The sequence below is a fragment of the Emydura macquarii genome, unplaced genomic scaffold (genome assembly GCF_026122565.2).
Source record: "Emydura macquarii macquarii isolate MOO-44397 ecotype Brisbane River unplaced genomic scaffold, CSIRO-AGI_Emac_v2 contig_1170, whole genome shotgun sequence".
Classification (NCBI taxonomy): domain Eukaryota; kingdom Metazoa; phylum Chordata; order Testudines; family Chelidae; genus Emydura; species Emydura macquarii.
Window position 1 is genome coordinate 572,219 of NW_027131307.1, and position 21,807 is coordinate 594,025.

At 43.9% G+C, this 21,807-nt stretch overlaps 1 protein-coding gene across 1 annotated transcript in view; it reads left to right on the forward strand.

Moving 5' to 3' along the window:
• The window catches only part of NFS1 (NFS1 cysteine desulfurase), a 42,340-nt gene that overhangs the window by 15,378 nt on the left and 5,155 nt on the right, over positions 1-21,807 (forward strand). Inside the window, exons 6-10 of the mRNA XM_067546857.1 lie at positions 2,156-2,249; positions 4,588-4,722; positions 7,934-8,091; positions 12,201-12,306; positions 15,529-15,610. Coding sequence (XP_067402958.1) covers positions 2,156-2,249; positions 4,588-4,722; positions 7,934-8,091; positions 12,201-12,306; positions 15,529-15,610 — 575 coding nt within the window. The remainder of the gene's footprint in view (positions 1-2,155; positions 2,250-4,587; positions 4,723-7,933; positions 8,092-12,200; positions 12,307-15,528; positions 15,611-21,807) is intronic.

The following is a 21,807-nucleotide window of genomic DNA, read 5'->3' on the forward strand; positions in this document are numbered from 1 at the left end:
CCAGCCTTCCTGCCTAAGGTGGTCTCCCAGTTCCACTATAATCAGGATATCTTCCTCCCCGTGTTTTTTCCAAAACCGCGTGGGTCGGAGGAGGAGCGGAGATGGCACTCGCTGGACGTGAGACGAGCCCTGGCCTACTACATCGATAGGACAAGGCCGTTCTGGAAGTTGATGCAGCTGTTCGTGGCAGTGACGGACAGGATGAAGGGCTCACCTGTCTCCACCCAGCACATCTCCGCCTGGATCACCGCCTGCATCAAGTGCTGCTACAAGCAGGCGAATGTACTGCTTCCAGGGGCTGTTTCAGCGCACTCAACCAGAGCCCAGGCCTCGTCTGCAGCCTTCCTGGAGAGAGTGGCCCTGCAGGACATCTGCAAAGCTGCTACCTGGTCATCGGTGCACACCTTCAACGTCCCACTACGCCATCATGCAGCAGGCGAGAGAGGACACGGGATTCGGCAGAGCCGTGCTGATGAGAGCAGCTCACTGGTAACTCCTGCCCACCTCCAAGGTACGGCTTTTTAATCACCTATATTGGAATGAATATGAGCAATCACTTGAAGTAGAAAACAGGGTTACTTACCAGTAACTGTTGTTCTTCGAGATATGTTGCTCATATCCATTCCACACCCACCCGCTGTTGGCGTTGGCAGAAAGAAGGGACTGAGGGCCCGTAGGGTCGGTGGTGCCTCATGTACCGTGGCATTAGCGTGGTACTCCAGGGGGTGCCTAAGCCGACCCTACGGGGTCTGCTAAGGGGAGAAAAGTTCTGGGAACCAGTGCATGGTGGCATGCACACCTATATTGGAATGGATATGAGCAACACATCTCGAAGAACAACAGTTACTGGTAAGTAACCCTGTTTTTTTTAACTGATAGATGTGCTAGTTGGTGATCAGTGTTGTTCTGCTTGAGCCTTTTCCATATTCTTTTAGAACATCTGTCAGTGAATTTAATTGGGATTTATGCCAACACCTTCATAATTTTCATGTGTAATGCCAAAGAATTATAGGAACTTTTTCTTAACTGAATGTAATTTGCTATCAAAACTGAAGCTAAGTGTTGGGTCTGTACAGTGGAATACTGAGTCACCCATCCACCCAATTGAGACTTAATCAGTTTTGCTTTTATTTTAATACAATTTCAGACAGAATTATTGTCACTTTTTGTGTCTCGACATACATTTATGCCAGAAAAGTAAATAACAGACCAAATGGAATAGGTAAATGGGTCCATATTACATATTTTGGGGCGCCAAGAAGTCCTTCCTCCCTTCCATGATCACCTCCCCTGATCTCTTGGTCTTGTTCTTCAATCTCATTTGTCAGTTTCTGATATGGCGTTTCTCCAGTTTTGGGCCCATTTTTACATGTATTCTGATACATTTTCACATGCTTCATTACTTAATTTTCCATCAATCAGCATTCAACATATTATCCATTGAATTGTGCGTAGCTTGTACATTACTCATGTGCAAGCATTAATCACCTGTCTGTAATTTACTTTCTGAATTTACAGTTTTGGAGTTGTGTTTTCCTCGGTCACTCTGTTTTTAAGTTTCCCAGAAGAAGGGAGTTTTTGTTTATCAGTACATGTTTGTAACTTACTCTCATCTTCCAATAGAACACATTATTTATCTTGCCAACAATATCATTTTAAACAAATAAGCAAATTATATAAAAGATAAATTCACAAAAAATATGCTTGTGCCAGGGGTTAGCCTGCCTATTACCTTATCTAATACTTCCTCCATGTCCATAATTACAATTTAGCTAACAAAGAATCTTATTTTATCATTAGCAAACCTCCATTTCAATGTTATAGATCAGTATGTGTCTATGGTAAGTATATTATCCTCCCCCTTAGTCTGTTAGAAGGGGAATTTTAGAAAGCACAGTGTGTGATTTTTTTTTTTTAATGTCGACATTTCTTAACTTCTATAAACACAAATTTGTCAGAGTCCAAGAACTTTGCACTTTTGTATAGCCAAATCTTATCAATGCTTTTCCCTGTTACAAAATTTTAGGTGCTCTGGTTTTCAGGCCTTCGTTTTTAGTCTATTTTAATGGTACCCTATATTAAGCACTAGGCAGCTTTTGCTTGTACCTTTAGTTACAATGGACACTCCATCTGTGTCTTTGAATACTTTCATCAGGAACTGGAGGATGCGCTCCAACCAGACACAAGCTTGGTGTCTGTAATGACTGTGAACAATGAAATAGGAGTAAAGCAGCCAATTAGTGATATCGGTAAGTAAGCACTGGCTTTCAGCAACCTAACATAAATGTCTCTGACTTGAAAAACTGTAGTCCCTCTTTGATATATATATCTCTAGAGCCAAGTACTGTTGATTAAAATGTATAGCCAAGTTATTGTCTACACAAGTGGTTCATTATGAAAAAGGTTCAGGAGACCAAATGACCAAATTTAGCTAATTTTATTGCTAAAATTAGATAACATTACAGCAGTGTTTCTCAATTGGTGTTCCGTGGAACCCTGGGGTTCCGCGGGAACACTGTTAGGGTTCCGCGGGAAAGTGACATCACGCCGCCGAGAGCAGCTGTTCTCCGTGCTGCCGAAAAAGGGAAGATGTCCCAGTTTTTTTGGCGGAGGGTATCGAGTATGAGTGTAATTTAATTGAGAAACGCTGGTATATAATTTGCTTATTTCGACATTTTTTTGGCCCCATATGTAAAAATACTGTTAAGAGTTTGGGGGGTTCCGCAATTATTTATCGAGTTCAAAAGGGTTCCGTGGCCAAATTTAATTGAGAAACACTGCAGTACAGGAAAGAGAGTTACTAGATTACTGATCCTTCTGGGATGCTGTTTTTCACAGAATGCCATTTCATCTTACATAGAAGGGATGCTCCCCAAAATACATCCTGCAAACTAGCTGTCTTTATAGTAGACTTCTTTTCAACTTAAAATCACTGTCACCCAAGGCTAAAATTCACCAATCAGCTTTTACCTTGTTTTTTCGGTACCACAATGTATCCCTTATCTCTTGCTTTTGAGCACAGCATTCTAAACTAGTTGGGCCATGAATGCACTCCCTTTCTTGTCCCAAGGTAGAACACTCACTCATCTTGATTTTGACAAGGTTTATATTCCCTTATGTCAGACGCAAGGTTTAGATTTGCAGGATCTTATAGGGGAGCTATCTCTTGATGTAAGTGAGCAAAATACAACAAAGTTATGGTAATAAAATGTTGATGTATTGTGTAATACATATTAATATTGTGTGCAATATATATGAAATATACACTGGCTGATAGTACCAAAAAGGCATACTGGTATAATATCAGGTGTAATGAAACTGGGCCCTATGGAAGCTACATTGTTTCAAAGGACCAGAAACAAGCCACTGGCCTGTCTTGTCTGATGCTGTTTTGATGATGGTTTTGCTGTCTCAAACAATATGTTCTTAAATCTCTTAAAAATATAAACTAAACCTGCATCTGATATTTTTAATAGGGAGTTGTTACAGGCATGAAACGTTATAATGAGTGGGGTACATTGTTTTCAGCTCTTACTTGGATTATGCAATTTAAGGAAAAGCTTCGCTATTGGCAGCCAGAATTACTCCGTGTTCACAAGTCCCTTTATAATAATCTGAAATACACACATTCTGTTTTGGAGAATCCTAAGGAACAATTATGCAAAATGAGACCTAGAGGTGAGAAGAGTCAGCTGCAGATCAAATATGAGTTTACAGTGCTATGGCAGGGGAAAAAAGGTCACAATTGGTCACTCTGCCCAGATGCTCGTCATGCTATTGGTGGTAATAGTTCCCCTCTCTGAGGATATGGTGCAACTGCATTTAGAATATTATACTCACTTTTGGGCATCAGAAAGTTACTATCTGAAGAAAGTTCAGAGAAGAGCAACCACAGTGATGTGGGAACTGAGAGTATTGATTTTGTTTGTTGAAGAAAGATTAAAAGCTCAATTTGCAAAACTTCGCTAAGTGACAACACAGTGGGGAATAGATCATAAGCACACAGATACTTGAAGCCTATGAACACCAAGGAAGGCGACGAATTATATTAGCATGATACATGGGGTATTCTTAAGATAAAAGGGAATTAAGAAATGGAAAATGTTGGTGGACTATCAGGAGAACTTCCAAAGACAGATCTGCCAGGTTGTGAGTAGTCTCTCTCAAGGGAAGTGATAGAAGCCCCCAGGGCTTAAGACAAAAAAGTAAACTTGGCCATGCACTGATAGATGTGCTTTAGTCTCATAAGGGGCAGTCCTGCATTTGACAAGACTACTTTTTTGCTTCTAACTTCTATGATAAGGAAGCAATTTGTAGCCTTTCTGTTGAACTAGCTGAAATTTAGAAGCTAGCCTGGAGCCATGTACAATTAAGTTTTGGGAAGTATCAGCTGGAATAGCTGCAAAACAGTCCATAGATTACTGATTAAAAAATTAGAACAACCTAAGAGTACTCATTTTTTCTCCCTTCCCTCTCAAACCTGCTCCCGCTCCCCTGCCAGATGACGCTTTTCAGGTACGTTAATGCCTTCAGTGAGATAAGTAACACACTGTCTTGTTTCTTGCTCTTGTGGTGTTCTTATCCCAGGTCAGATCTGCAGCTCTCGTAAGGTTTTCTTCCACACAGATGCTGCACAGGCAGTTGGTAAAATCCCTATGGATGTCAATGATATGAAAATTGACCTAATGAGCATCAGTGGCCATAAAATATATGGTCCAAAAGGTATGTGTTGATTGATTGATTGATATTTTTTTTTTCCCCCCTAAGGAACTCATGTTTCCAAGTTTGTCTTGGGGTCACTTTGTTTCAGCATGTGTTCTGTGAATTGTTCAGAAAATGTATCAACCTTTCTTCTTCTTCTTGAATGAATAGAGTTTTTCATTAATCATTGAGCCAATCATAGCGTACTTGGATTATATTCTATTTTGCAAAAGAGCTGAAATTCAGGAGAGCAATCTAGAAGGCAAATGGAAGAAATAAAGCTATGTGTAAGTGCATGTAGAGCACCAAATAGTGGCCTTGCATAGTCTCAAGAATGGAGACCATGCACAGTAATGCTGTAGAAGCTGCCTTAGACCTAGTTGTAGGCTACAATATCCTTAGGTGGGTCAACACATACCAGATGATGACAATCATGTCTGTACAATCTGATTCATTTGGAAAGTCTGAGTTGAGATGGATTGATCTGCGGTCTTATCCCCATATGCCCAAACACCTGAGACTTGCAGGTAGGTTTGATCTTCTATAGATGATTTGAGCCTCTGGATGGCTGAAGGATGGAGCCTGACCTCCCTGAGTATGAATGAAGCTTGAGGAACAATTCAGATGGGCAAATGACCTGGTTGAAACCGAAACCAGAGACCATTTTAGATGGGAATTTGCAGTTAGGATGCAGGACCATTTTATCTTTATAGAATGTGATGTAGGGAGGATCTGCTATCAGACCTGTACCTCGCTAACTCTAGGCTGGTGTTCTGAGGAATGCTATCTTCAGAGAGATGGTACAGACAACAGTTTTAAAAAGATTTGTACTATGGTCCCACAAGCTTTGTGAGAACAAGATTCAGATCCCATAGCAGAGGTTATTTGTGTGCTGGAAGAAATATATGGGGCAAGCCTTTCAGAAACTTGGGTATTGTAAGAGGAATGAAAACTGTCAACTTGTGCATTTGGGGACATGGGGGGAGAGACATGAGATGTAGCCACATACACCTCAAACAATCAAAATTATCTTCAGTTACACTCCAGGATAAAAGTGATGGAGGACCATGTCAGATCTACTCCCTCGTGAGTTGCCCAAGTCTTCCTCTTTGTTAGTGAGTAGGTCTGTCTGGTCTAAAGGCTTCCTACTTTCCAATAGCATCTTTTGAACACTAGCAGAACATTCTTCATCTAGTGATCCCAGAAATCCAGAAGCCAAGCTATTAGCCAGAGAGAGTTTAGATTTGGGTGAAGAATATCACCAATCGTGAGAAAAAAGACTTGGCTGATTGGGATCCAGGACTTGCGATTCTGACAGGAGTCCCAGTGGATCAGAAGGCGGAAACTACTAAGACTATCAGCAGCATCCTGAAATCCCTGCCTGACTGTAAATGTACATAGGACTCCTGACCCCAGTCCAGAAGAAAAAGTAACTGCTGATACTGGGTCCTGTCCGTACAGCAGAACCGGAGACACCTGATACTTTCTTGATGCAGAGAGACCTAGGTGTGGCTTGTCCTATGTGTGGAATGGGTGATGAAAAGTTGAATCGTTACGAAGCCACTCAAACTGTTGATTGTAAACTCTATGCTCAAGAAGTCTGCCAAGACATTGCCTTTCGATGAATATACTTTCCTGAGGGTTGAAGACGCACCTTGGGGCAAGTGTGACCTATTCAGAAAAAGCTTGGGCCGGTAGTTAGGATTCTAGATTAGGGCTTGTAAGACATCCAGGTTCAGTTCCTTGCTTGGCAATGACCTTCCTCTGTGACCTTGAGCAATGCAGTGTTGTTGTAGCCATGTGGCTCTCAGGATATTAGAGAAACATAGTGGGTATGATAATATCTTTTATTGGAACAACTTCTGTTGGTGAGAGAGACAAGCTTTCAAGCTTATACAGAGCAACAGAAGAAGTTGATCCAATAAAAGATATTACCTCACCCACCTTGTGTCTCTACTTGACCTTGGACAAGGCACGTAGCCTCTTTGTGCATAGCTTCTCATCTGTATGGATAGCATTGCCCCACTTGCCAGGGAGTTCTGAGGATAATATGTTAAAGATTGTGAGGTGTTCAGATGCTCAGGCAATGGAGGCCGGACAAGTATTTTAGATAGATGGATAGAACCAATCAGGTGGCAGATGTGTAGGCCACTGCATCGGAGGAAAAGTCATTATTGTTTCCAAGCTTTTGGTGGCAGTGTTTGTTTGGTGCCATAGAAATAAAAGGGTGGATCATGCGATAGAGGCCAGCCTCCCTTCTGTGAGACTAGAGGTTTATTCAATGAGGGAAGGTGGAGCAAGGTGCAAAAGCATGTCTTTCAAAACTGTCCTGTCAAATTTACTGCTTGCAATTCAATTCATGTGATGCGCTGCCTCCAGAGACAGAAGGGGAGAGAACCTCTGGAAAGACTCCTAGCCTGCAGAGTCAAGGAGCGTTCTACCTCTTGAGCCGGAAGGCATTGGATGATGGATCTAAGGAAGTAAAAATATCTACACACAAAAATCAGCCTAGCAGGGTCACTGTTGGAGGAAGCAGCCCAAGCAGACTGGGCCCAGAACAGCAGGGCAACAAAATACTTCTAGCTAACTGTATAGAGCGGTGTTTCTCAATTGGGGTTCCGCGGGAACACTGTTGGGGTTCCGCGGGAAAGTGACATCACGCCGCCGAGAGCAGCTGTTCTCTGTGCTGCCGAAAAAGGGAAGATGTCCCAGTTTTTCGGCGGAGGGTATCGAGTATGAGTGTAATTTAATTGAGAAACGCTGGTATATAATTTGCTTATTTTGACATTTTTTTTGGCCCATATGTAAAAATACTGTTAAGAGTTTGGGGGGTTCTGCAATTATTTATCGAGTTCAAAAGGGTTCAGTGGCCAAATTTAATTGAGAAACACTGGTATAGAGGCAATAACATCCAAAAGTGGGGAGATGATCAGGGTAGCATTGGTGGTGATGTGCTCTGAGCACATGGAACTTTCTGTTGCCAAAGCAAACTGGGGAGAGGTTGAGGCCTCTCCATGTCAAACACTCAGAACCATGCAGGAGCAGAAAGGGTCGGGGAGGAGCAGGTTCAGTGGACCCTGGTTTCGGGAAGATTCTAAGTTCATGCACCAGTGGGTGCTTCCCCCCGTTCTCGAAGGAGAAGGAGGTGGTCTCTGAGTTCTGGGTATCCTTTGTAGTGATTTCAGAAGTGTATATGTCCTGAATATGCCCAGTGTCTTTGTTTGTTTTCAAGGGATTGGTGCCATTTATATTCGCCGTCGTCCCAGGGTGAGGTTGGAACCCTTACAGAGTGGGGGCGGCCAGGAGAGAGGAATGCGATCTGGGACTGTGCCTACACCTTTAGCAGTTGGCCTTGGGGCAGCGTGTGAAGTGGCTCAGCAAGAGATGGAGGTATATGGGGAGCAATTCTGTCTCATACTCCTATAATAGTACACGACGTTCTTAGATTCTTTCCTGTCCATCGTGCATGAGCTGCATTGAATCTTTGTATTGGCTCCTTCATTAGGACCACATTTCCCTCCAGAGAAGTCCTCTTCCAAAGTGTACAGCTGCAACACTGGAACATTAGATTCCTGACTCTCACTCTTGAGACTGGAGATAAGTGATTCTCCTGATGTAGGTTTGAATGAGCCCCTTGTAGTCATCACTGCAGACACTTCTGTGGGATTGGGAGGCAATCGTGAGTCCCTTTCTTCCTTAGGGTGGTTTAAATCTCTTGGTTTTTTGACAAGAAAAACCCACAAACCTAGAAGAGCCAAACATGTTTCTTTTTACATTTTCCTACAATGAATATGTGAGCTCAGCACCCCAGAAGAATGTGAATGTGCTCCAGGCATGAAGTTATGTGCCATATATCTTTACTGATGGTAAAAGGGGCTCTTTATTTGTGTATAAACAATTAAGTATTTTATTACAGAGCACTACAGTGTAGACATACGTTTATCCTGTCATATGTGCCATAATCCCATGTTGTGTTGCAGACATTTAGGAGTCTAAGCCTCATTGTAAGTCAATGGGACTTATGCTCCTAAATCACTTTGGCGTTTTGAAAGTTTTACTTATTGTGTCAACACTAAAATACGGCTTCACCTTCAAATACCCACGCCACTCTGTTCATCTTGCCCCTTGGAAAAATCCTGGTTGCTTTGAAGATCAGCTGGTTGGGGAGTGAAGCGGGGGTTCTGTCAGCCGTAGCTGGGAACAAGTCTCAAACCTGTTGATATTTCACTAACTTGGTATAAAGTGGGTATGGGTGTTTACTGTACTCATATGTCTGCCCGGCCTGTCTCAGTTCTTACAATGCCTGTAATATGAGCTTATTACAAGTCAAAGTGAACACAAGGAGACCTGGTATGGGAACAAAGTCATATTGCTTTTTGTAATCCATGTTAACAGTGTGGCCATCTGCCCCACTCTAGTGCCTAGACCATATAAGAAGGTCTGAATCTACTACAGCCTTTCAAGTATGGATCCTGGTTTTTAACTCAGGCAGTAAAGTCTTATGTTTTTAGGTCCCATGTTCAGTCCCTGCTACTGCTGAATCATGCCGAGTCACATGTGCCAATAGGCTCCTCACAATAAGGGTGTAAAAGTCTCTTTAAAAAAAAATCCTCTGATTTGCATATAGGCCCTATATATTTGTATGCATGTATAATACAGTAGCAGGAAATCCTGTCCACAGAGGCCATGCCTTCTCCAGACAGACAATGATAAGTCACCCGAGCTGAGTAGTCTATTGAAGCTCTGTTGGAAGCTACTCTCTGGCAGAATTTGTAAGTTCTGTGGAGTCTCAGCTCTGGTAGCTCTTCCTAGTTCTGTAGAATTTATAATCACCACCAGCCCAGGGAGTGCTCTGGGGCCACAGAGACCTACCAGAATCTGCAGTCAAATCTCTCAATATTCAAGCCTGTCAGTGTACAGCACAAACTATCAAGATGTGGGACAAATGACTGAAAGTGTGGAACTGCTACTCCCCGCTCTTACCATTGGGGGGGATGCTTGCCCTTCTCCCTTGAGGGGTTTCCCCCAATAAGTTAAGATTGTCCTTCCTGGCTAAAAGTAATGCTGTCCTCCACTAACGGAAACATTTATCGTGGGCTCTACCTATGCTGGCTCCTTTGCAGCTACTGCTGCCATTTTGGCATCCAGAAGGCTCCTAGCTGCTCCTGCTCAGTCACCTAGGCCCTCTGCTCATCCCACTTCAAGGAGGTGATATTTTCCCAAGAGGGGAGGAGGGCATGGAGCAGCCCCTGATCCTCTGTTCTGTTCCAGCCTGTGAAGAGCACTGCAGCTCAGGGCCTGCTTCACTCCTTCCTTTCCCTCCCCTCCCCTTCTGGGAGACATGTATAGACTTCACTTTGCTCCTTCAAAACCAGTCAGCTCCTGGACACCTGGGTCCCTCCCTCAGAAGCCCTCTGCTCCTTTAAGAGGGATAAGTGGTGGAGGAAGAGGGGCCAGACACAGTGCAGAGTTTGGGACTGAAGAACAGCAGAAGTGACCTGCTCTGAATGCGAGGTGGCCTGTAGTGCAGATAGGCTTTGCCAGGACCAGAGTTCTCCATCCTCCATCTCCCTCCACCCCCCCAATTACATCTCTGGTTCAACATAACACAGGCAGCTTATGCTTTCAGGATCTGGTGGAGGGATCTGCTTCTTCAGAGCTTATAAAACCTATGTGAGTCATTGCCAGAGAACTTGTGAAAGTCAGTGAAATTCTCCAAGGGAGAGGGAAAATCCATAGTATATAACTGTCTATATTAGAGTTTTCTACAGTGCTTATCACTAGTATCTACAGTCTCTAACTCTAATCAGCCAATCACATTTAAAAAAATAATCAAAAGGCCCGGTCCTCATTGAGGACAACAAAGTAGACTCATTTTGGAGTTTCTGTGCCAAGCCATTTTTGAGGTAGAAGTTCCAAAAGAGACCAAGGGAATACTTTTGCAAAAATTAAATACTTAATTTTTTTCAAATTGTCTTACCTGACCAACAGCTTATCAGATTCCCCACATGCTGCTCAGAGGAAAAAGTCTCTTCTGTCAGAGGAACACGTGAAAAATCTTGGGTTGGTGGATGTCATAACACAACCCTGCCTAGCGCGTCTTCCAGCAGCAGGCTGCGGCATGACAGATACACTTGCTTCAGTTTCCCTTCAGAGTCCCTAGCAACTCCACTGGATGCTTTCTTGACTCCCTAATACCCTGCTTGGGGCCAGTTTATTATAAGCATAGTACAAAATAATCCATAGTAAAAGTCCCTAAACATAGTCTATTTATCACCGCCTGTGCAGGTAGTCTTAAGTATATCATATTCTTCAATCCAAACATAGCAAGTACTATTCTCCAGCATCTTCCATCACACTTAGGCTCTTCTTTGGGCCTCTCCTGTCCTTTTACCAGGACAGCCACCCCAGCTCTTCCAGGTGGAGTACAACCCTGGTCTTCCTGGGGGAACCCCCACAACCTCTCTGCTGGGAGATTTATCCCTCACTCCTGCTAGCTTTCAGCTTTCTCTCTCCAGCAGGTAAGGCTCTCCTTCCCTCCTCCCCCGCCTCCAGCCCCCTCTGGCTCTTGGCTTCAGCAATCTGGCTTAGAAGTCAGCAGGCAGCTCTCTGCTGCTGCTCTCTGGCTTGGGGAAGGTCAGCAGGCAAACCCCTGTTACTCTTCAGCTGTCCCCCAGGAACCACATACAGCCTGCTAGCTATGGCAGCTCTCACCTGCCCTTTACCTGATTGAACCTTGGTACACACCAGGTGCCATGGCATAAACCCAGTTAGGAGGCAGCTGATGAGTAACAAGTGCACTGAGACCCTTCCCTGTTAAAGGGCCATTGCCATCCTGTCATAGTTAATTATGGTGAAGTTGAAGAGCAGAGGAAATCATCAATTTCCTGAAATTGTGCGGAATGTGCCTTCGGGGACCTTGATCTTTCCAGTCATATTGTAATTTCCAGACAATCAAAGATTCTCTTTATTACGGAACAAGTATTACAGAATCCAGCAGGCGTGTCTTCAGAAAGAGACCTGGGTGTGCATAAGTCAGTGTTGGGAGTCTCATCACTGGCATAGTAAGGAGGGCATCTCAGTTATGCAATGGGCATTTCTGACAATAGCAAAACAAGAGCCTTCTGTCATACTGCAAACTACTCTAAATATTAATTTAACAATTATCTAAAGTGTTCCAATATTTAAACGCAAACCTCTTGTGTTTATATGAAATTTCATTTGATCATTCTTAGGGGTAAAGTTTGGTTAATTTTAGTCAGCAGGCTGAGGTGGCAAACACCGAACTACCAACTCAGAGTTGTTTTAAAAGGGTACCAGAGATGTGGTTTTTTAAAACATAAGTCTTTACTGTCTGTCTTACCATAGTCTAACCAATGCCAAGTACTGATGTTCACTCCCAGGTTGGTCATTCTGTGTGCTTGGTAAAGGAGTGAGAGCTGAACCCCTCAGCTGTTTATTATAATGATCTCTCTCTCTCTGTCTCTCTCTCTTGTTAGTATGACTATAAGAGAATCTCTCTGTTGGCAGACCGACTCGTTACAAAAATAATGACTGAAATTCCTGATGTGGTTATGAATGGAGACCCAGAGCATCACTATCCAGGTATTTGCAGACCCTTATGTTTCTGTGGCTACAGAATCCACCCCTTCCTGCAGACTCTTAAGTTTTCCTTTATTTTTTTAAATAAAAGTTTTTAACCCTTATGGTTGTGATGAAAATGTTCCAGAAGGTACCTTAATGTGAATCAATACAGTGATGTCTTCCTGAGGCTGCAGGCAGCCTCCTGCTGTATGTCTGAGAGCTATGAACTGTCTCACTCATCTCAGTAATGTATTGATGCTGAACCCCAATAATAGCTGTGACCCGTCCGTGCCTAGGGTAGCCACCTGAAAATGCCACGGTCAAGGCAGGCTGTAAAAGGAGAGCAGATTCTCCCAGCGCTGATGCGTAACACTGAAGTCAGGCTTCCCAAACAGCCACACGCTGCTTCTGATTTCCCCACACTGGTTATCAAGAAGCCAGTCCACAAAAGCACACAGCCCCCTTTAATGCATTCCAGTTCCTGGCTCCCAAATCAGCTACTAGGTCCAGAAAAGAGATCAGTTCTTTAAACTCTATACTCTTTACTAAAAAGGTTCCCTCTGACCCCAAAGGGTCAGTCACAGCACCAGATTAATATAAGTTTGGAGCTTACCCAAAATATCACGCTGCCAGCCAATCCTTTAGTAACTAAAACTAAAGGTTTATTGTAAACAGAAAGAAATAAACCATAAGAGAAATGTTAAAGGGTCAAAGCAAATCAAATACATACAGATGATTGTAAGTCCATATACATCAAGTCTCTGGGAGAATTGTGGAGTTGCAAGCTTGTATAATTCCTCTTGTACATATCCAGTATCTGGATGGCTCTGAGTCCTTCAGTTCAGTTGCAAATGAATTAATCCAGAGGTAGGTATGTGTCTGTAGCTGAACAGGAACAAAGACAAAATTGATTCTGTGGCTTGGCCTTATATACCCTCTGGCCTTGGCCATGCTGTCTTGTGGAATGTTACAAGAACCAAAATGGAGTCCAGAGTCACATGGGCCAATCCTGGTAACTCTTCAGGTATGCCTTTAGTTTCTTCCTGGGCCCTTTGCCTCTGTAAAGGTTTTGATGGGCCATTAAGCAGGCTATTGTCCTGCTGCCTCTCTGTCTGGGGTGTGTCTTATACAGCATAGTTTGAAACACAGGTACATCAAATGTGTCCATAACTTCCATTACAGATATAACACATGAACATAAGTATTGCCATCTTTCTCAGTACATTACATCCTTTCTAACAGGACCTGACATGGCATATTTTACATGAATTGTTATGATTTTGACATATTAATGTTAGACAATACAGTAAACGCCCCTCTCCCTCCCCCCTCCCCCCCCCAAAAGCCAGCCCACGTGACAATAACATCTTAAAAATAAAGGTTGTAACTTTCATTGCTGCTCATTTTAACAGAAACATCCGGCTCTCTGGATGCAGCAATGGATATGTGGGATGGGGTGACTGGTTGCTTTGTGAACGTTTACTGAAGCCATAACCCTATTCTTTCTCTCAGATTCTTGGCTTGCTGGTTTTTGCTCACATGCTCAGGGTCTAAATGATCGCCATATGTGGGTTTGGGGAGAATTTGTCCCCTGGTCAGACTGGCAGTGACTTGGCTTTTTTTCATCTTCCTCTGCAGTATATGGGTGCAGGTTACTTGCAGGATTATCTGGGTATATCTCATTTAATACCTGCCATTGGAGGGGCCTCAGGCACTGGGGCACCTCAGTCCCTCCTGTTCTTTGCCCAGAGCCGTCCCTAGGGTAGGGGGAATTGGGGCGACCCCCAGGTCCTGCACTTTGGGAGCCCCCGCTCTCTCACGGTGTGGGCTTTCTGTGGGCTGGGCCCTCTGCCAAGCCCCAGTCCCGCAAGCCCCTGGGTTCCTGGAGGCAGCTGCCCGCGTTCTGCCCGTTCCCAGCTAAGTTCTGGGATGCTGGGCGGCAGCTGCTCGCACCCCACCCGATCTCAGCTCCCAACTGGGAGGCATGGCAGGCAGCAGCCACCAGAGTCTCTGGAAGCTGGGCGGCAGCCTCCTGTGCTCCACAAGCTGGGCTCGCAGCTGGGTGTCAGCTTTCTGCATCCCGGCTCAGAGTCAGGTGGCAGCCGCCTGTGGCTTGCCCGCATCCCAGAGTCCCAGCTGGGCGCGGCAGCCTTCTTCGCCTCAGGTTGGAGTAGATGGCAGCCTCCTATCTCCCATGTTGGCAGCTGGGTGGCAGCTGCCTGCAGCTTGCGATAGTGGCAGCCCCCCTCCCGGGCTCGAAGTTTGGTGCCCAGAAAGCCAGGCGGAGAGCCCAGCAGCTTGCCTTGTCCTGGAGTCAGGAGCCGGCTCTACCCTCAGGCTCTCAGCTAGAGCAGTGAAATTGACAAGTATGACAGCCCCAGATTTCACCTGTATGAAAATGTTAAGGAGGGTTCCACACAGTGTGATTTACCTGAGGCTGTAATACTTGGGTCTCATTTTCGTTGTTGGGTTTAGTATGGGGGTGCTGGGTGGTTGTGATGGCCAGACTAGATCTAGTGGTTCCTTCTGGCCTTACACTCTCTGAGAACCCTAAAACATCTTCTGTTGCTTCCTGGTTGCAGGAAGTCTTGTTGCCCTTGATCCTTTTAAGGAAGCATTCCATTTTCTTGCAACAGCTTCCCCTGTGCAATTACACCCAGTCAGTATAAAGGTCTGTGAAAGTTTTAAAATTTGGGGGCAAAATTTAAAAAAAAAAAAAAAAAAGTTAAATGCCAAAGCTGAAGTCTGTGTTGGTTTTAGAAACAGAATGAATAACCTGGGGCAGAGACTGTGTTGAGTGGGTATTTATTTGGTTGTTAATTCAGTAAAAACTCCTAGTTAATATAAAATCAGCAGCTGCTGCAGGAATGTCAGTGCACTTCAGAAATGAAGGGGCTTAGTTCCAGTAAGCTGCAGAGTCATTGGCCTGCTTCCCTTTGGTCTGTAGCCTGTTCTAGGACTCAGACCAAGTGACTGAAATAGGGAGTAGGACAGGCATTGTGCAGAGGCAAAGGGAGAGAAATTCTCCTACAGCCCAAGGACCTGATCAGCAGGACTCCTCAGCCTTGATGGCCGCTCCTCAGAGAATTGTAGGACCTACAGGCCATCTGGCCTTTGCCTGCCCCACCTTGAACCTCAGTCTGCATGCAGGGAGCCCTGTGGAACTTGACTCAACAGGGTACCAATATGTGGTAGGACTTTCCCCAGAGTTCAGCTGACACTATATTTTTTTTAACTATGCAGGCTGCATCAATTTATCTTTTGCTTATGTGGAAGGAGAGAGTCTGCTGATGGCTCTGAAAGATGTGGCTCTGTCCTCAGGAAGGTAAGTGTGGAATATTGGGGGCAGAAAGGGAAGCTTATGCTGATGCACTCTTAAGAGGGAATGATGTCTGCTGATGGAAATTGGAGGATTGGGCCAAAAGAAATCTGATTAGGTTCAACAAGGACAAGTGCAGAGTCCTGCACTTAGGAGGGAAGAATCCCATGCACTGCTACAGACTGGGGACCGATGGGCTAGGCAGCAGTTCTGCAGAAAAGGACCTGGGCAGGGGTTACAGTGGAGAAAAAGCTGAGTATGAGTCAGCAGGGTGCCCTTATTGCCAAGAAGGCTAATGGCATATTGGGCTGCATTAGTAGGAGCATTGCGAGCAGATCGACGAAAGTGATTGTTCCCCTCTATTCAGCCCTGGTGAGGCCACATCTGGAGTATTGTGTCCAGTTTAGGGCTCCCCACTACAGAAAGGATGAGGACAAATTGGAGAAAGTCCAGCGGAGGACCATGAAAATGGTTAGGGGGCTGGAGCACAAGACTTATGAGGAGAGGCTGAGGGAACTGGGCTTATTTAGTCTGCAGAAAAAGAGTGAGGGGTGTAAAGGGTTTCCAGGGAGGATGGAGCTAGGTTGTTTTCAGTGGTAGTAGGTGACAGAACAAGGAGCTGTGGTCTCAAGTGGCAATGGGGGAAGTCTAGGTTGGATATTAGGAAAAAGTTTTTCACTAGGAGGGTGGTGAAGCACTGGAATGGGTTACCTAGGGAGGTGGTGGAATCTCCATCCTTAGAGGTTTTTAAGGCCCAGCTTGACAAAGCCCTGGCTGGGATGATTTAGTTGGGGTTGGTCCTGCTTTGAGCAGGGGGTTGGACTAGATGACTTCCTGAGGTTCCTTCCATCCCTAATCTTCTATGATTCTATGGAACCATACATCTGGGAGTAGGCACCCCTCTGCCCTTTATTCACTCTGTAAGTCTGAAGTGCAGCTGTACTCTGAGATCGGACTCTAAAAATGGCTCCTTGGGTCTCCACATGAGATCTGTTCAATATACAAGTAAAAGTGGGTTTTTCTAACTGCGAGCCTTGCAGACTCAGCCTGAAATCAGAGAGTCAAGCTGGACTCTTCCCCTTTCCCCACGTATGCATTACCTCTTGTAATGAAGATTCTCAAGCAATATGCTGCGCTCAGTTGTACCTTTGTAACCCCATGGCCTTCGGTAGGATTTCACAGAAATAATGGAGAGCATCAGTTGAAGATTGTACGGTTGCATATGTAGCCCTACAAAGGAAAGTAGTTAACAATTCCTGTGTCTGATGCACAAGCAGGAAGAGAATCCAGTGCACTTTCTCAGAGCTGTGTTGGCTGACAGTAGTAAAATCTCTTTATCACTAACATCAGCGGATCTGACACTGATATCCAGGGAGAGCAAGTCTACAGAATACAAAGGTGTCATTTTTACTTTGCTTTTCAGAGTTACAGTCTGAGCTCCAAACTTATCAGCTAGAAATGTGTTGGCTCTGGTAAGCAGAGCAGTTTGAAAGGAAAAGACTTTCCAAATCCAGTTGAAACTAAATACAACACGGTCAAGAAGCCCTGCAGTTAGAGCTGTCATCTTAATCTACATCTTTCCATTTGAGCATGTTGCAAAACTACTGTACAGATGATCACCTTGGGAACTCGTTCACATGAACCCCTGCTCTGCCTGTTTTGGGTGTGTTGCAGGTTAAGGGAGGGAAGTGTGTTGGCTGTATCCAGGGGGCTGCAGGTTAGCCACTGAGCTGCCTATACAATGTCTAGCTAAGGCTAAATCTAGGAGTCCTTCCCTCCCATGAAGGACCACTAACTTCATGCTGATTTGGTCCCTCCTTTCCCCCCCCTTTTTTAAAGAAAGACAGGGACCATTTTTACTATATCAGAATCCTTTTCAATACTGAGGTTTTGCTTTGTTTGTACTTAGAAATAGCTACCTATTTTGTGGCTGAGGTTTCCCGTCTGTAAAATGGTAATGATACTTACCCAGCTTTGATGTCCTTTGACATGTAAGCTACAGCAGTGCTGAGTATGGTCTCACTCAGGATTCCAGGCTTTTACATTTGTCATTTTTCAGATTCTTTTGCTACTTGAGGGGTCAAAAAGTAGTTTTCAAAGCCAAGTTTGATTTTTGGTTTATAGAAATGTGTCCCCTGGTGCATTGCCATCCTCTGTTCTGGTCTGCTCTGAAGAATTCTTCCTCTGCTCTTCCTTTTTCACTCCCCCTCTGTTCTCCTAAATCTTCATTTTGCATCTGCCTCTTTCTGTGTCTCACTGCTGGCAACATCTGACCTAACTTAATGAGAACAGGGTCATAGAATCATAGATATGTAGCACTAGAAGAGACCTCAATAAGTCATCTAGTCCAGTCCCTTGCACTAAGGCAGGACTAACTATTATCAAGACCATCCCTAATAAGTGTTTGTCTAACCTGTTCTTAAAAACCTCCATTGACGGATATTCAGCAACCTCCCTAGATAACTTGTTCTAGTGCTTAACTACCCTGATAGTTAAGAAGTTTTTCTTAATATCTAACCTAAATCTCCCTTGCTGCAATTTAAGCCCATTATTACTTGTCCTGTTCGCAGTGGTTAAGGAGAACAAATTAACAGCCTCCTTTTTATAACAACCGTTTACGTACTTGAAGACTGTTATCATGTCCCATCTGTCTTCTCTTCTCCAGAGTAAACAAACCCAATTTTTTCAGTCTTTCCTCGGAGGTCATGTTTTCTAGACCTTTAATCATTTTTTGTTGCTCTCCTTTGGACTTTCTCCAATATTTCTCTCATATTTAGTTTGTAATCCACTGTAACCCCAGATCTTTTTCTGCATTACTCCTCCCTAGGCAGTCATTTCCCTTTTTGTATTTGTTCAATTGATTATTCCTTCCTAAGTGAAGCACTTCGCATTTGTCCATATTGAATTTCATCCTGTTTTAATTCACACCATTTCTCCAGTTTGTCAAGATTATTCTGAATTCTAATCCTGTATTCAAAGCGCTCATACCCCATCCCAGATTGTCCACAGACTTTAAGTGTACTATTGAAGATATTCAATAGACCTGGACCCAGGACAGTTCCCTGCAGGACATCACTCAATATGCCCTTCCAACTCTATTGTGAACCATTAATAATTACTCTCTGGGTGTGGTTTTCCAGCCAGTTGTGCAGCCACCTTATAGTAGGTTTGTCTAGGCTATACTTCTCTTGTTTGTTTATGGGGGGGACGTGAGCAGTATCAGAAGCCTTACAAAAGAGAAGATATATCACATTTACTGCCTCCTTCCATCCACAAGGCTTGCTATCCTGTCAAAGAAGGACATTAGGTTGGTTTGGCATGGTTTGTTCATGGATTTCTCAAGTTGACTGTTATTACTGTATTTTCTTCTAGGTGCTTACATATTAATTGTTTGATTATTCGCTCCATTATCTTTCCGGGTACCAAAGTTAAGCTGACTGGTCTATAATCCCTAGGTTGTCCTTATTCCCCTTTTTATAGATAAATACTATATTTGCTCTCTTCCAGTCCTCTGGTGTCTATCCTTTCCTACATGAGTTCTCAAAGGTAATTGTTACTGGCTCAGAGATCTCTTCAGCCGGTTCCTTAAATATTCTAGGATGGATTTCATCATGCCCTGCCAACTTGAAGACTTGTAACTTGTTTAAGTAATTCTCAAGTTTGTTCTTCCTATTTTAGCCTCAGATTCTACCCCATTTACACTGATGTTCATTATGTTAGTTGTCCAATCGCTGATATTTTTTGGGGGTGAAAACTGAAATAAAAAAGGCACTTAAGACTTTGACCATTGCTGCATTTTCTGTTATTATCTTTCCATCCTCACTGAGTAATGGGCCTACCATGTCCTTGGTCCTCCTCTTGCTTCTCAAGTATTTGTAAAATGCTTTCTTGTTACCCTTTTTATCCCTAGCTAGCTTAAATTGGTTCTGTGCCTTGTCCTTTCTAATTTTGTCCCAACATGCTTGTGTTGTTTTTTTAATATTCATCCTTTGTAATTTGACCTAGTTCCACTTTTTGTATGACTCTTTCTTACCTCTTACCATACTTCCTATCTTTCCTACATATTGGGATAGTTGCTCTTGTACCCTTATTAATGTCTCTTTAAAAACTGCTAGCTCTCCCGAGCTCTTTTCCCTTAAACTTGCTTCCCACTGGATTTTACCTATCAGTTCTCTGAGTTTGCTGAAGTCTGCCTTCTTGAAGTCCATTGTCTTTATTCTGCTGTTTTCCCTCCTACCACGCCTTAGAATTGTGAACTCTGCCATTTCATGATCACTTTCACCCAAGATAACTTCCACCTTAAAATTCTCAACTAGTTCCTCCTTATTTGTCCGAATCAAATCCAGAATAACTTCTGTTAACCTTTTATTACAGAAGGTGGATAAAGTTATCTCCACTGCATTCGAAGAGCTTGTTGGATAATCTGTACCCTCCTGTATTATTTTCCCAACAGATGTCTGGTCCACCATCACCATCAAGTCCTGTGTTTTGGATGATTTTGTTAGTTGTTTAAAAAAAGCCTCCTCTACCTCTTCTTCCTGGTTTAGTGGTCTGTTGTAGACTCCTATAATGACATCACCCTTGTTTTTTATGCCTTTTATCCTTACCCAAAAACTTTCAACAGTTCTGCCTCCCACTCCTATCTCAACCTCAGTGCAAGTGTATTGTGGAAGAACCCAGACTCAGGGGTCCTTACTAACATGTCCGTTGCCCAGTGGATGGTCCAAAGTTAGCCAGACAGCAGATTAGCAAAGTCAAAGTTTATTCTTTACGTAAAGAAGGTGGTCCCTATATGCTAGGGACGACCCTTAACATAGAATTCTGAAAGCTTTTATAGCCTTACACAAACAAGTCTTTTTACGTCACAGTTTCCATGGCCATACATACTAAAAAAAACTGCTTATCTAGGAATTTTTTGCTCAGTATTTTCAACTTTCCTTATCTAAGTTGCAAGATCTTTCTCTGCATTCCATCCCTGCTGGCGCCTAGGCCTCTTAACTATTTTATTACTTCAGAACATTCTAAGATTAAATAACTGTTAGAAAGACATTTTCCATCTCAGGCTTTTACAGCCATTTCTAAAAATCAGTTCTCAGAAGAAACAGAGACCCCATTTTCTTTTCCCTCCACAGTATACATCTTTGGTATACAAGGCAATGCCTCCTCCCTCTTTTTCCTGCCTGCCTTCCTGAACAAGCTGTACCCTTCTACACCAGTATTCCAATTATGTGAAATTATCACCAGGTCTCTGTGATGCCAGTTATATCATAATTGTGATTATTCGCTAGTATTTCTAGTTCTTCCTATTTATTTTCCATACTTGCTTTAGTATACAGACATCTGAGATGTTCATTAGATTTCCCCTTGATATCTCTTCTTATCTGTCCTTTGTCTCTCCATGATTGCCCTTGTTCCCCAGAGATTCTGACCCTTCACCCATCTATGCTCTGGACTTACTGTGGGCTTTTGTCTCCTGCCCCTGTTGAACCTAGTTTAAAGCCTGCGTCACTAGGTTAGCCATCCAAAGATACTCTTCTCCTTCCTGTATGGGTAGATCCCATATCTGCTCAGCAGTCTTTCTTCTCAGATCAGGATCCCATGGTCGAGGAAGCTGAAGCCCTCCTGGTGACACCATCTGCTTAGCGATGTATTTACTTCCAGAATGTGTCTGTCTCTGCCCAAGCCCCTACCCTTGACCAGAAGGATGGATGAGAACACCACCTGTGCCCCAAAGTCTTTCACCCTCCCTCTCAGAGCCCTGTTGTCACTACTGATCTGCTCAGGCTTATACCTTGCAGTATCATTAGTGCCCACATGGATGAGCAGAATGGGGAGTAGTCAGAGGGCCAGATGATCGTCAACAATCCTTCCACAATGTTTCGGATATGGGCCCCTGGCAGGCAGCTCACCTCCTTGATGCCAGGTCAGGCCTGCCGGTTGATGCCTTCATCCCTGTTAGATCATCACTACCCTTTTATTCCTTGTGGGAGTGGTGACCACGATCCTCCGAGCCCGGTGATACATGGCTTCTCCTCCTCCACCTTTGGGGGGATAACTCATTCTTCATTGCCAGGGCAGAATACCAGGTTTTTTATCCCTATGGGTGGTGGTTTGGGAGCAGGGATGGAGCACTGCCTGCTGCCAGAAGTAACCAGCAGCCAGATTCCTCCCTGTGAAGGAGTCATTTCCTCCTCCCCAGTGAT